The sequence below is a fragment of the Natrix helvetica genome (assembly GCF_964273705.1).
Source record: "Natrix helvetica genome assembly, chromosome: 1".
Lineage (NCBI taxonomy): Eukaryota > Metazoa > Chordata > Lepidosauria > Squamata > Natricidae > Natrix > Natrix helvetica.
The window spans coordinates 326,483,397-326,497,736 of NC_138548.1; the positions used below are offsets into that span (position 1 = coordinate 326,483,397).

The 14,340-nt window shown below is 37.6% G+C and overlaps 1 protein-coding gene across 2 annotated transcripts in view; it reads left to right on the forward strand.

Moving 5' to 3' along the window:
- Nucleotides 1–14,340, forward strand: part of PDZRN3 (PDZ domain containing ring finger 3) — a 253,222-nt gene that overhangs the window by 218,813 nt on the left and 20,069 nt on the right. For both annotated transcript variants that reach the window (XM_081934747.1, XM_081934748.1), the window contains 2 exons: nt 600–847; nt 5,746–5,833. In XM_081934747.1, the coding sequence (XP_081790873.1) occupies nt 600–847; nt 5,746–5,833 (336 nt within the window). The remainder of the gene's footprint in view (nt 1–599; nt 848–5,745; nt 5,834–14,340) is intronic.

The following is a 14,340-nucleotide window of genomic DNA, read 5'->3' on the forward strand; positions in this document are numbered from 1 at the left end:
TCTAGACTATGTATACCTTAATTATTCTCTGTTCCACATAGGGATGATTAATATTATAATTGACTGGTTAGCTGATCAGCTACAAAAATAACTTTCCATGTCAAGGTTAAAATGAATCTGGACATTCCAAAGTATTAAGGCTTTTATCTATTATCTATGAATGGATACACCTACTTTACCTTTTAATGTTGCATTCTTCTTGTGCCGTAAACAAAGCCAAGCCAAAGCAGCTTAAACATATTCACCTCTGACAATGTGGACAACAGGGCAAGAGATGCTTTAATTCATCCTTTCAATGTTTGCATGGGTGCTGTTGAAAAGGAAACTGACTTAGACATTTTAGAAGCTGTCAGCAGAAGAAAAGAAAAGGTTCCTCATCAACACCAGCCTTGTTGAATAAGGTTTAGCCCAACCATCATTATTGCACATCACAGGGGTGTAGAAAGGTTCCAAAACCAAAGTTTGTCCATTAGAGATGCATTTATCTTTACAAGGATGCGAAGATCAGGGGAGGATGTTTATTTCACAAATAGTTTTCAGTGAAAGGAAAGCCGTGTCTTACTTGCCTTTTTTTCTGGTTTTGTTGTCTCCCTTCACAGGTAAATGGAAAAGATTTGTCCAAGGCAACTCACGATCAAGCCGTAGAAGCCTTTAAAACAGCTAAAGATCCCATTGTAGTGCAAGTCCTGAGGAGAACGCCACGCGCGAAGATCTTCAGTCCTTCTCATGAGTGTCTCTTGGTAGACATAGGCACTCAGACTGAGATCACCTTTGAACATATCATGGCTCTAACCAAAATGGGCTCACCTACCCCACCAGTTCTGGATCCATATCTCTTACCTGAGGAGTAAGTACTATGTTCTGTAATGCTGGAGTTTCAGCTAATGCTATGGGTGCTATTAGTCACCAAAAACAAGTTAGTAAACACAGAAGGGCTTAATCCTATACATTGTTGTCATCAGCAGCTGAAATGCTAATATCTAACTCTATTCAGCCCCCTCTAACCGAACAATCTTGTATGTATGGGTAATATGTAAGCCAGCAATCATCTCACATCCCTAAAAGCAATTTCAGATTGCATCTGATGAAATTCAACAACATGATTTTCCATTCAAAACACACCATATAGACAGACCCAAAAGAGTGAAAAACATGAGTTTATCTGTTAAGCTATTTTACCTTTTAAATCTGCACTCTTCATAAACAAAAACCCTGAATCCTTATGACATCACACCCACTAGACATATTAGTGCATTCCTCTGAAAATTTGGGACCCGTTCATTTGGCTTACAAGATGGAAAGAAAGAATCACATTTCTTCATCTGTTTAAATCCTTCAGTTTGGCAATCCAGGTCAAGAATCTGGGTATCTAAACTCTAAACCACAGTCTGCCCAGTAGCAAGCCAATAATATATCATAGTCATGTCCATATTTGTATGGAACTTTAAGCCAGTTCCTCTGTGAGGACCTGTAAATGAGAGACAATCATTCTCTGAGTAAACAATTCAGAATGTCCCAAGTGTAAAGTAATGACAGGTAGAAATGGGTTGAAATGTTTCTGTCACTTTTCCCGTGAGCCAAAATAACTACAAAAACCATAGGAATGAATGTTGAATTACCAAGTAATACTTTTCTATGTGGACAAATTTGTTCTTGAAGATGTTCTTACTTCATATAAGGATTTTTACAGATATCTATCTATCTTATCTATCTATCTATCTATCTATCTATCTATCTATCTATCTATCTATACATACATACATACATACATACATACATACATACATACATACATACATGATTACATTTTTATTAAAATAATTATTAAAATGTTTTTTTTTATTCCAAATAATCATTTTTCACTGTAACACTCAATGAAATTAGGAATGGCCAATTAGGTTATCATTAGTAATTGAACTTTTAAATGAAAGCAAAATCACAGCAACTCAGAAATAGCAGTAGCAGCTTATAATTGAACCATCCAAATTAATTTAAAAGACTGAGTAATTAAAAGCCTCAAGAACATTTTCTTTGCTTGGCAATTGAAACTAGAGCAAAAGAAGGGCCAACTAACCTTTCACTGGGTGCAATTACTGAAAAAATCAACAGCAAAGAGACATCTTTTTGGGCCAATGTCACAATGGAAACTGGTCAATAGGAAAAACTATAGTGCTGTGGAGTTCCCAGGATTACCCTCACACTATTAATTCGAAACTGCAATAATTCAGGCAATACTACTTAAGAATTTACCACTTCATGAGTAGGAAACATTGTGCTGATTTTTTGTTGTTAAAAACATGTTGCTAGCCGAAGCAGTATGCTCACCTAGCTGTGTTTCCATAAACATAGCTAGAGTTTAATTACTACTAGCCCAGGATGTGCAGAAACAATCTGGATGGCTACAAAGTATTTCCTGCCATCTAGTGGTCATTTCTGTAGTCTAGATGTGACAGGCCTAATGGCTTTGTGCCTAGATAAAAGTAAAAGAGTAAGTATAATTTATTTATAAAAATATTTCATTGCTGCTAAAGGTTTTATATGCATAAATAAACAAAACTAAGGAAACCACCATCTATCTACTTGATAATTTTTAGCAGTTTTGTATTCACTGCTAAATAACCAGGTAAATAAACTCTACGTAAATCACTCATATTTTAGAACAGAGGTGGAGAACAATGGCCCTTTTAGGATGTGTGAACTTCAATTCCCAGAATTCCTGAGCCAGCTATAAAATCCACAAGTTTTTCCCACCTCTGTTTTAGAACAAGGAATATCTCTCGTTGAATATTAATAAACCCCCTAGGAAGGGGTGAAATCAACTTACCTTCACTACCGTTCGCAAATGTGAGCGTGCACTCCATCAGGACCTTCCCTGTATGCGCAGAGTGTCAAAAACGCGATATGATGACATCCCAGGTGGGTGGGCGGAGCCTCCCGCTGCCACTGCTACTGGTTCATCTGGATAGAACTGGCTGAATTGCAATGGCCCGCAGGATACTTGATATAGTCTTCAACACTAAATAAAAATGATACAAATTCCCCCTCCCCCCAAAATGTAAAGGGCTGGTTGTTTCCTGCCTTGTTCATGAGAGCTCCTACTAGGGAGGACCATAAAATAAATGGCAAGTGTCCTGAACTCACATAGAGTTTAAGATTATCTGTCTACAAGGTTTCAGTTACTCATATTAGAAGCTTTGTCTTCTTTTATCTGCAAGATATAAAGACCCTCTGTATTTGATGCAGAAATATTCCTAAGTTATCTTAGGCGAAGTAGCCAAGGGAATGGGATGGAATGCTTGTTTGTACCCATTAAGAACCTAACACCATTATAAGCGTCATTAAATTATTTTTCATCCAAGTAGGGAATGAAAATTTAGGGGGGGTGGATTTAAGATTGTTGGTTATCCCTCCCTTTTTAGATCAGTACAGAGGTGGTATTCAGCAGGTTCCGACCAGTTCTGGAGAACCAGTAGCGGAAATTTTGAGTAGTTTGGAAAACCGATAAATACCACCTCTGGCTGGCCCCGCCCCCATCTATTCTCTGCCTCCCGAGTCCGAGCTGATTGGGAGGAAATGGGGATTTTGCTGTAACCTTCCCTTGACATGCCCACCAACCCATGCCCACCAACCCATGCCACGCCCACAGAACCAGTAGTAAAAAACAATTTAATCCTACCACTGGATCAGTATTACTATTTTAACTTCTAAGATCTTATTTCTAATACTGTACACAATTTTTAAGCATAAGTCATCCTGTGAGAAACAAGCAAAAAAAAAAAGTAAAAACAACAGGTAATCAATCCCTGGATCCAAATATTTGCTAAGTTTAGCTGGATTGTTTTATGATGGTTTTAAATAAGAAAGAAATAATTATGTACTTCTTGCTTAGTCTCCCTTTTTTAAATTCCCTTTGCCCCCTCTACCTCCAGAGTATACTACCAATAATTTCCTTTTCCTGTAGTTTGCAGATGATAAGAATGGTTGCTAAGGGCGGTTGCTAAGAAAATGTATTCTATACTTTCCCTTGGTTTTCTCAATAGAAGCAGCCTTTATTTCTGCCTTTATTCAAATATAACCTAGAAACCGACACAACTATCTGTAAAATACAAATAAGGCACTATCATGTTGTCTTCTTGCTGGGTTCTTTTGAGAAGTTAAAACAATAGGTTACTGAAACAGTCTCCTAGATATGTGCACGGTCCCCTCCATTTGTTCCGATTCTTTAAACGTTATGGCAGGGAAATCTGTTTTCCACGTTTATGAAAGTTTTCTTCTTCTACCGCCAGAGATGAGGACTTTATTACCTCATTCCAAGTGGGCTTTAGTATTTCTTGTTTTGTTTATTCTCTTGTTGATGAGAAGTGGCCATGTCCTGCTTTTCTTCACTTTACATACCTGTGCAGACTTTCAGATAGCTCACATCATGGTGTCTCTAGCATCCTTGTTTATTTATTTATTTCGTCAAGCATGAATTAGATAACAGATATAAGTATAAACATGATTATGAGTACATGAAATGAACACAAATGCAAGGTAATGTTAGGTCAGGGACGGCAGCGTGCATGCTGGTGCGCTTATGCACACCCCTTAAAGACCTCTTAGGAATGGGGTGAGGTAGACAGTAGACAGTCTAAGGTTAAAGTTTTGAGGTTTGGGGGAATTGGAAATCATTATTTTATGATTTTCTTCCTTGGGTAAGTTTAGGAAGGCTGGAATATTATTTATTTATTTAGAAATTTTATATAGCAGTCTACTTGCTTACAGTAACTCTAGATGGCTTACAGGCAATAAAACATAACTGAAGAGAGAAAACTTTTCTGCAATCTTCCAATATCACCGCAAGCATGATAATTCTTCCAAGTGTTTTTCTTCTTCTTTTGAAAAAAATAATAATTCAAAGTCTTTTTTTAATCAAACCAAAGGATAGGTAGAAGTGATCACCGTTTTGTTTTTTTCTTATAGTTTCAGGACAGTTACCCACTTTCCCCTAATGATCTTTTCAATGGAAGGTTAGTGTGCTGCTGAATAGTCAACACACAATTTCCCATTGATTTTTCAAAAAAAAAAATAGCTATGCGAAGACACAAATTGGCATACTGCATCTTACAGTCTAAACCTCTCAGGACCGATGCACAGATGGGAAAGAAGGAGAGAAAAAATCCATCATCTTCAGTGACATCATTAATCACCAGCTTTTACCTCTCTATTTTTGGCAGCTTTTTTATTTTTTATTTTTAAAAAGCGGGGGGGGGATGTGTCTCTAATCATCCAAGTTTGCCTCCTCTGCAATGCAATAGACCTATTCCCTTCTGATAGCGGTCTCATGCACGTTCCTCTTTTCTCCTATCTTATCATTCACGCAATATCTTTTCCCAAGCTTTACCTCCCCTGAAGTTATATCTTGCCTGACTGTGAATTGTCACTGTTACTGGTAGTCTGTTCAAGTCCCTTGTGGAATAAATGTTATTCTATCAAGTGGCAGCAAACCACACCTAGAGGGGGCCATTATAATATGATGCTGTTGCATTATATTAGGGAGGCAAGGCAGCTTTTATATTTGGTTGCTTTTGAGGGGGTGGGTCATTGTTTAATGTGCTAACAACCTCAGCACCATGGATCACAGGCAATGCATCAGTCTGGATGCATGCCTGACATATTAGCGATGATCTGTCATGTGACTGGAGGAGGATTAATATGCTAATTAGAATCAGGAGAGATAACCTAAACTGTGCTTTATTTTCCCAGGCATTCATCAGGGCATGAATACTATGACCCCAGTGTTTACATGGGAGGCATTCATCAAGACATGGACAGAGAGGACCTAGAATTAGAGGTATGAGTAATAACTTGAAGCAGTCATTTAGTATACAAATGTTTTAATATATTTTCACGTGCCACCACCACTACTGCTGCAATCAAATTAGGCATTACATTATCCCAGCTTATTGGAAATATGCTTCTAAATAATCTATTTTGTTCAGCAGTTTGCAGTACAAAGAATAGGAAATTAGCGTTCATTTGCTTTGATATTCGTTTAATTAAATATGACATAATTAAAGGATAAGAAGCCATGTTTTCAGCTGGTTTACAAGCACAGATTTTCCACTATGTATTATTTCACATAAGAAAAGAGTGGTAATAAAATTTGAAAGCTGGAGCATTCATTTATAATGTTTCTGTGCATATATGGATTTTTCACTTGGAAATGTGTTAGCCCTCATCATTTTTGTAGGGAAATGAAGAAATTAAGGAAGTTGGCCTTGGAAATATGCAAGGACTATTACCTAAGCAAGGGGGATTGAAATATTTTTAAGCTGTGGGAAAAGATAATCTTCCGAAGTGGTTCAGTGTCAACTAGTCTAGAGAAGAAGTACATTCAAAAATACAAGCTCTAACTTTATTGTAAAGTTACATTAACAGAAACTTGAAAACCTAAAAGTACAAGTTTACCTCCTCTCCTTTACAGTCCAAGAAACTATGGCGACTGCTTCTGCTTCTGCAGGATACACTGCCTCTTATCTAATCATTGTTTAGTCTGTGGATCTTCCTTTCTATCTCCCAGCATCATGCCCAGGGTTTGAGTGCCCATTGCACTCAAACACCACCCTGATTCACTTCAGTATATTGGGAGACAAGAAGTAAAGTACAATCAGTCAGACTTGCAAGATCCTATTCTTATAGTAAAGGCAAAGGTTCCCCTCGCATGTATGTGCTGGTCGTTTCCGAATCTAGGGAGTGATGCTCAATTCTGTTTCTAAGCCAAAGAGCCATTGCTATCCGAATACGTCTCCTTGGTCATGTGGCTGGCATGACTAGACACCAAAAGCACATGGAACACTGTTATCTTCCCACCAAAAGTGGTTCCCATTTTTCTACTTGCATTTTTACATGCTTTCGAACTGACAGAAGATGGGACAAGTAACAGGAGCTCACTCCGTTACGTGGTGCTAGGGATTCGAACCGCCAAACTTCTGACCTTTTTGATCAACAAGCTCAGTGTCTTAGCCACTGAGCTACCACGTCCCCTATTATTATAACCAATCTCAATGAAAGTAATTCTAGCTTTACTGTAGAGTTCATTTCTGGTCTGATCTACTTAATGCTGTTGAAATGGGCATGGAAAATGATAATGTAAATTCAGTGATGTTGAGTATTATTATGGGAGTTGCCCCAAACTGGTAGTCATGTTTTAATTGGTTATTCCCCATTATTCAAGCAAGAAAGGAATGCAAGGGAAATTCACCTCAGAAAATGCTGGAATACATACATAGCTTTCTCTTCCAAGGAGGTGATATGAAAATCACCTCCTGTCAGGAAAAATACTACCTTGCTCCAAATTGGCAAAATCAGAGATCTTCTTTATCAGTTTATCAGAAACAGTTGACCTTCAATAAGATCCAGTATCAGCACTGTAATTTGATCACTATGATATGAAATGTGTTATTATTTAAATCCTGCTTAGCAATTGGGCCTTTAATATCAAAGATGATCACCTTACAAGCATATAAAATGCCCCTATGATCTATGAACTTTGCATAATTTCCCTCTTGTTTCAACCTGGTGCCTTCTAGAGACATCAGGCCAGCAATTTCCAGAACACCTTAATGAAAACCTTTAATTTCACAACACATGAACAGACTCAACCATAGTTTCAACTGGACATCCTAGATCTGTGATGGCGAACATATGGCATGGGTGCCAGAGGTGGCACGCAGTGTCTTCTCTGTGGCCATGCAAGCCGTCGACCCAGTTCAGCTCTGCTGTGCATTCGCACGCACCTCCTGCCAGCCAGCTGGTCTTCAGGTCTCTGCCGCGCATGCAAGGGGGTGGGGCAGGTACAGGAGGGGGTCGCATGTACAGGGGGCATGGTGCATGTGAGGGCACGTGCAAGTGCAGGGGGTGGGGCACATGCACGGGGGCTATCGCGCATTGCATTTTGGGGGTTCGGGCATGCATATGCACTTTGGGCACTTGGTCTGGAAAAGGTTAGCCATCTTGTCCTAGATCAAGCCAGGTCCAAAAATTCCAGAGAATTCCTGGAGGCTTGGCAGTCAGATGAATCAACCCTCAGCAGCACATAAATAACATCTACATAACACTTTAAAAAAAGACTAATAAAAAAACTCAAAAGGAAACAAAGAAACACCTCTTCAGCAGCAATCAACACCCATATGAGCAGAGATGAACACCAAGATCAGCACTAAACCATCAGTCAAGAAGTAAACGATACCCCTATTAAGGAACTACCAATGCAAACACACAAGCTAACCAGCAGCCTAATCAAGGAACCATCAAGAACTCTCCCACCCACTCCCAGTCTACTCTGCGTTGGACTTCTGCAACAAAACCACCAAGCTTGGAGAACATTAAGGACTCCACAGTTGAACCTTGAGCTACAAATATTTTCTTCTATTGGTGCCAGAATATTTTGCCAGGAGCTCTGCTCAGGCATCCTCCAGCTATACTTCTGATTTCCAGATCTAGCAACTGTGCAACTCATTGCTATTGCCATTATGTAGCTGCAGAACAAGTTAAATAAGCAGCTGCTTTCACAACTGACCCTTTGTCTAACGCATATTACTTAGTTTAATTCAAGTCATAGCATTTTACTTCAGGAAAGTTCTTAAGTTTCTATTTTTTAAGCCCTCTAATGTGACCAACTAAATATCATGGATGGGTTTGCTGATTAAAGGGAGTTCCTCACTTAAAGAGAATCTTTCTAAGCCCAGGAGACCAAGATCAATGGAAAGAGTCAGAGTGTTAAAAATGCTCAGGCAGTTCTAACCACATTGTTTGCTTATTGACTAATTTGTCTCAAATAGACCACCGGGCCACTTGCTTCATCGACTTAGCCAGGAATGTTGAAAAGAATGTAAAATATCAAACCAAACCACCTGGGTTCATTGCTCCATAAAACACCCTCTGACATCCAGTCCATCATTTGGGCTTTTATGGCCTTCCTAATTCACAATTAATGACTTAACAGATATTGTCAACAAGTCCCCTGTGTAAATGACTATCGCTCGTGCTAGAATGCGGTGAAATACACTAGAATCGCCTACCAATCTGTACAAGCTGATAGCAGTCACAAGTATTGAGTAACTGCCAAGAACTGTCCATTAAAGACAACAGCAGCAAACGCAGCTCTGGATTGAAAACTGAAGTCTAAAGTTGCTGGGAATTCAGTATGATATTCTATCACTGGTCTCAAAAAGTAAGACTTAATCTTAAAAAAAAGCAGGCACAAATAACACCATGGCAATATGTATTGAGATCTCTTATTTTGAAACTTCAAAATGACCAAAGTCAGAAAAAATATAAACAATAGTGCTCTTTTCTATGAAATGTAGCATGACTACAAGTTAGTTGGGAAGTATTAAAATACTTGGCCACTTATGATGGATTTGGGGAAACAAAGAGCAGTAAGTAATGCTTAAGGATAATCTTCAGTCACTTTTTGATAACTTACTAAAAGATACCATGATAGCAAATAGCAGCTAAAGAAGGCTTGATTCTGCTTTACTGGAAATAAACCCTAGAACATGTGTTTTTAGCTTCATGTATAGAATATGATTCATTTAAAAAGCCAGGATTGGAAAAAAGTATATAAGAGTAGTAAAAGTGTATGTATGAATGGGGGCAAATGTCCCAAAATAATATTGCAGGATCCAATTGGCTCAAGCACCAGGACCAGAGGTTTAGTCTTCCAAGCTTTTGGATTCATGCTGAAGCCCATCCTCAGAGAACATCTCATCAGAAGTCATCATTGCCAAATCTTGTGCATTATTGCTCTGAAGTAACTTTTCTGTGAGATCTATTCCCTACTGATACATCTCAGATGGTAACCTTCGTTTCCAGTCAAAAAGAGCTGTGTGCTCCTGGATGTTTTAATATTGCATTTTATATTAGTTTTTAAGGGCATATCAAAAGCTTCTGAAATTACTTAGAGAAACACAATTCAGACAATAAAGGGCTGGCTTTGTGGGACTCTAGGGTCACAAGGAGTTAGATATTTAAGTCATTTCTTAAGTATTGCCATCCATGCTTTCCTTATTGCCATTTCTGTCTTCAGCTCCTGCTACAATTTTTGGTTATTATAAGCAAGATTCAAAATATTAATTAAGAGCAGAGGGTCAGGGATATATTTGGTACTCTGGATCTGATCTGTAAGTAACTTGATCAAGAGTGCCTAATTGTATCCAACTAAGATTTCTTTTAGTGAAAACTAGACATTATATATTTATTACTTCAATTGTGTTGTTGTGGCCAAACATAGTATGATACTCACTCCCAAGGCTGTAGAACCTTGGGTCTTGGGATGAGAGCTTGTTCAGAGGTATTAAATATCCTGGGTACAGAGCATTTTCAAACTTCCACCATAACTCTCATTCCCCAGAAGGATTACAATGCTGTTCACCCTCATCAGTCCCTCCCGCTAGCCTGCCACCCGCATCCCAAAAGCTCTTCACCACCACAGTACCACGAACTATATTCAAAACCACAATTTACTAGATTATTTTGAGAGAATACAGCCCCTCAGATAATCCATTCGTTTTAGCAGCCTTCAGTAAATATGCCACATTGAGTCTCCCCCCCCCTCCGCACTGCCCTCCCTATTCCCATAGGAGAAAGAAGGGCATTGAGAACTCCAGATGCCCACTCCTGTATCTCACCCAGGTTATAAATCGTCAGGCCAGGTATCAAACCCAAAGATGCACAGAATGTTCACATAGAAACTCCAAGAGTTTTATAGATTTATTCCATCCAAGCCCGTGTCCCAGATTATGTCCTTATTCCAAATGGTGTAAAAATGTCCAACCGTTGGGAATCTCATACATCAAGTCTACTCCTAGATCAATTCAATACTTCAGAGAGTCTTCACAGATAAGGAATTTGCAACTCAGAACCAATCCATTGACATTATCGATCCTATCTACTTACTAATATAGCTAATTTGTATTTATATGCTGCTCATGAAGATTCAAAATTGTTCTCTCTAGTAACAGGATTAAAACAGTGCATCCAAATAATAATAGTAATCCACCATGAAACATCAACATATGCCTATCCCAGGTCCTTGGGAGGGATTTGATAGGTGGATAAAAGTGCCAAATCCAGTCTGAACATCTGGCTGACTCTGTGATTAATAACAACAACAACAATAATAATAATATGAAACAAATTATAATTGCAATACATTTTTTGCCAAAAGATTGAATGATATACATGTAACATGGATGCTACCTCTTTAGAACAATTTCCCTTTCCAAGCCTAAACCTTGATACATTTCCATAAAGTTAAAAGAAAAGGAACTAGTCAAATATCAATTAATTGAATCAACTAAATATTTAAATATATTGGGTGATGTAATGTTTTTTTACTGAACTAATTGTGGGTGGTTCTTACCCAAGTTTATTTCATATAAATACTGTGGCAATTAGGCCATTATGACCTGTTATGTGCCTGTTCAGGATATCAGTCTGTAAACTAGTAGCAATGTTACAGGATTAATTTCATGGAGCTGACTAGATAGGTATTGTATTTGCTGCACATCTAACAGCTTCACAGAGTTGTTTTCTAAAGCCAAGAATGTGCCCCCTGGGAATATAGATGAGTCCATCTGTTTAGATTAACACCTTCAGGCATATCTATCCATTATCATGCATGCTTTAAATTTTTGTTACAGAAAACACACTATAAGCCCAGCAAGGATATTCTTTTTTTAATTGTGAGGGTCTTTATTAAAAGACTTCTTAATAACAAAAGATGCTTACAAATGAAGGAAAACCTCTAAGCTCAATACCTTAAAACCTCCAGAGAGCACTTCATTTCCAATAAAAAGTGATCCTTTGTGTCATTTTCAAAAGAACAACTCTGTTTTATAAAGTTTAAAACTGGCCTTAGCAAGAATTGTCTGAAATAACATTCAATAAACCTCTGAGGACAAATTTCACTTTGTGCAGGCAAATGTTCATTCATTATTATCTTTTATTTTGGAATTTTACTATTATGGGCGGCTATAGGCATAATAATTTATAAGACATTACTATATCCTTGTCTAACGATCTGTAGTGTTTGTACATCATCAAGATTCATGCCATTAGCTTTCCTTATGCAATTGTTTTTCAAATTCAGGATTTTATATTTGTATATTGTGGGTTGTATAAGAATTCTATAACACAAGAATAATCTATGTCTCAAACGTATGTCAATGGTCATTCCTGGCTCTTAAAATGTTCAGTATCCTTAGAAAATACCCCCCCCAAAAAAAACCTCCCCCCAAAACATATTTCTGCTAGTGTACATTTTCCAGTCATTCCAGTGAGCCTACAAAAGTTTCTATTGTAATCTAAAAATGCAGACTAGGAAGCTGTTTTACACAGTGCCATGCCATTAATCTATGCTATTCTTTCTTAAATATGTTTTTATAGATATTAGACTATCAATCCCTTTATTCTTAGCTAGGAACATTTCATACAAAAGTCTTTTCTAGACTTTTTAGTGTGCAAAGGAGGATTTCTGGCTCAGAGCTAAATTCTTCATGTCAAAATATGCAATAGAATAAATCCTCCACTTTGTCATATCAAATTGTTTTGTTCGCTTGATGGACGGTAACCATATGGCTCCATTAAAGGAATGAGATTTACCCTTTTTTATCCTTGCTGCAGAGTTGGGGAGTGGGGGGTGCAAAAGCCAAATATGATTTACTTCCCCCACCCCATACTCCTCTGGATATTTATTTAATTCACTATCTGTATGGCTGCCAAATGTACGCATTGTAATACAGGGTAGCTAACAAGGATTAAAAGCATAGAACAGAAATGAAGAATAAATATAAAAACCCACAAAACCACGATGTAATACGACAGAGCTTAAACTGCAATCATATCTGCATTCCAAAAGTCATTATAAGTGGTTCCTTGAAAACCAGTTTTTAATTTTATTCAATTTCATTTTTACTCTATGGGCTTTATTTCAGGAAAAAACGGGAAACCTAGATGGTGTTTTGCTTAAAAGAAAGAGAATAACTTGCTTTACATTAGTAGCATTGATAACCATCAACTCTTGAAGGTTTATGATTCGATTATAACTTTTCCAAAATGCAAACAACTAGGAAACAGCTGTTATTCTTTCTCTATACACCAAATTATCATATTTAGAGTAGCATCAAATCCCAGTTATTTCTGCTTCTAACTAGAGCTGAAGCAATTGTACTCAAGGGTAAATCTGCATATAATTATTCATAAAAATCCAGATATTAAACACCTGTTCAGAATTTGTCCTGAAGGTGTTTTTTTTTCCTTGTCTAAGCTCTTTTTGTCCAAGCACCATTTCTTCTGATACCTTTTAAATTTTTATTTTGATGATTTACCCCCAGCATTGTCAGTCAAAAGTGCACAGTAGGGAATGAGGAAGTGATGCGGGGTGAACTTACCTCATACTGAAAAGATCATCTGAGATACAGGAGTATGAAAATATTCAAACTATTAACATCTGAAATATGAAACTTGGTCTCAGGCCTAAAACAAATTCTATAAATTAATTCACATTAGTGTGATCACCAGTGTGATTGTGATATTCCAGATAACATAAATAGAGCAAACCAAAGAACTGACAATTAAGTTTTTTAATGATAGCCGAGTGTGTTTCTGAACCTTTGCCTCTACCAAGCAACTGCTAGTTTTTATAGGAGTCCCTTGTATATTACATAGACTCCCTTTCCCATTTCTTTCCGTGGAAAGAGCTTTTCCTGAACTTGATCTTACAGTGTTTGGATAGAAGCCCAGAGTCATTCTGAGAGCTGCATGCATGCCTCCACCTCTGCATGTAGCTTTTGTCCTCTCTTCATCAATTTTTAACCTAAGGGTAGGTTAAACTTAGGAGAAAATGAACATTTCAGAAATATCATATGTACTTCATATATTTTCTCCCATCCAGAATGCTTGCACCAAGATCTCTGCATAAATCACATTGTACATGTCTTAGCTGTACATTCTATTCTTGAGTACAGCTTTTCTCAATCTTTTTCCTTCGGAGAAATCCTTGAAATAATTTCCAGATCTTGGGAAATCTCTGCATAAACATTACAAACATTTTTCACAATTTATGTTTATCTTATGTGTCCAGGTTTTACAATATTTATAACATCAATACAATACAATACAATACAATACAATACAATAGTAGAATTGGAAGGGACCTTGGAGGTCTTCTAGTCCAACCCCCTGCCTAGGCAGGAAACCCTATACCGTTTCAGACAGATGGCTACCCAACATCTTCTTAAAACCTTCCAGTGTTGGGGCATTCACAACTTCTGGAGGCAAGCTGTTCCACTGATT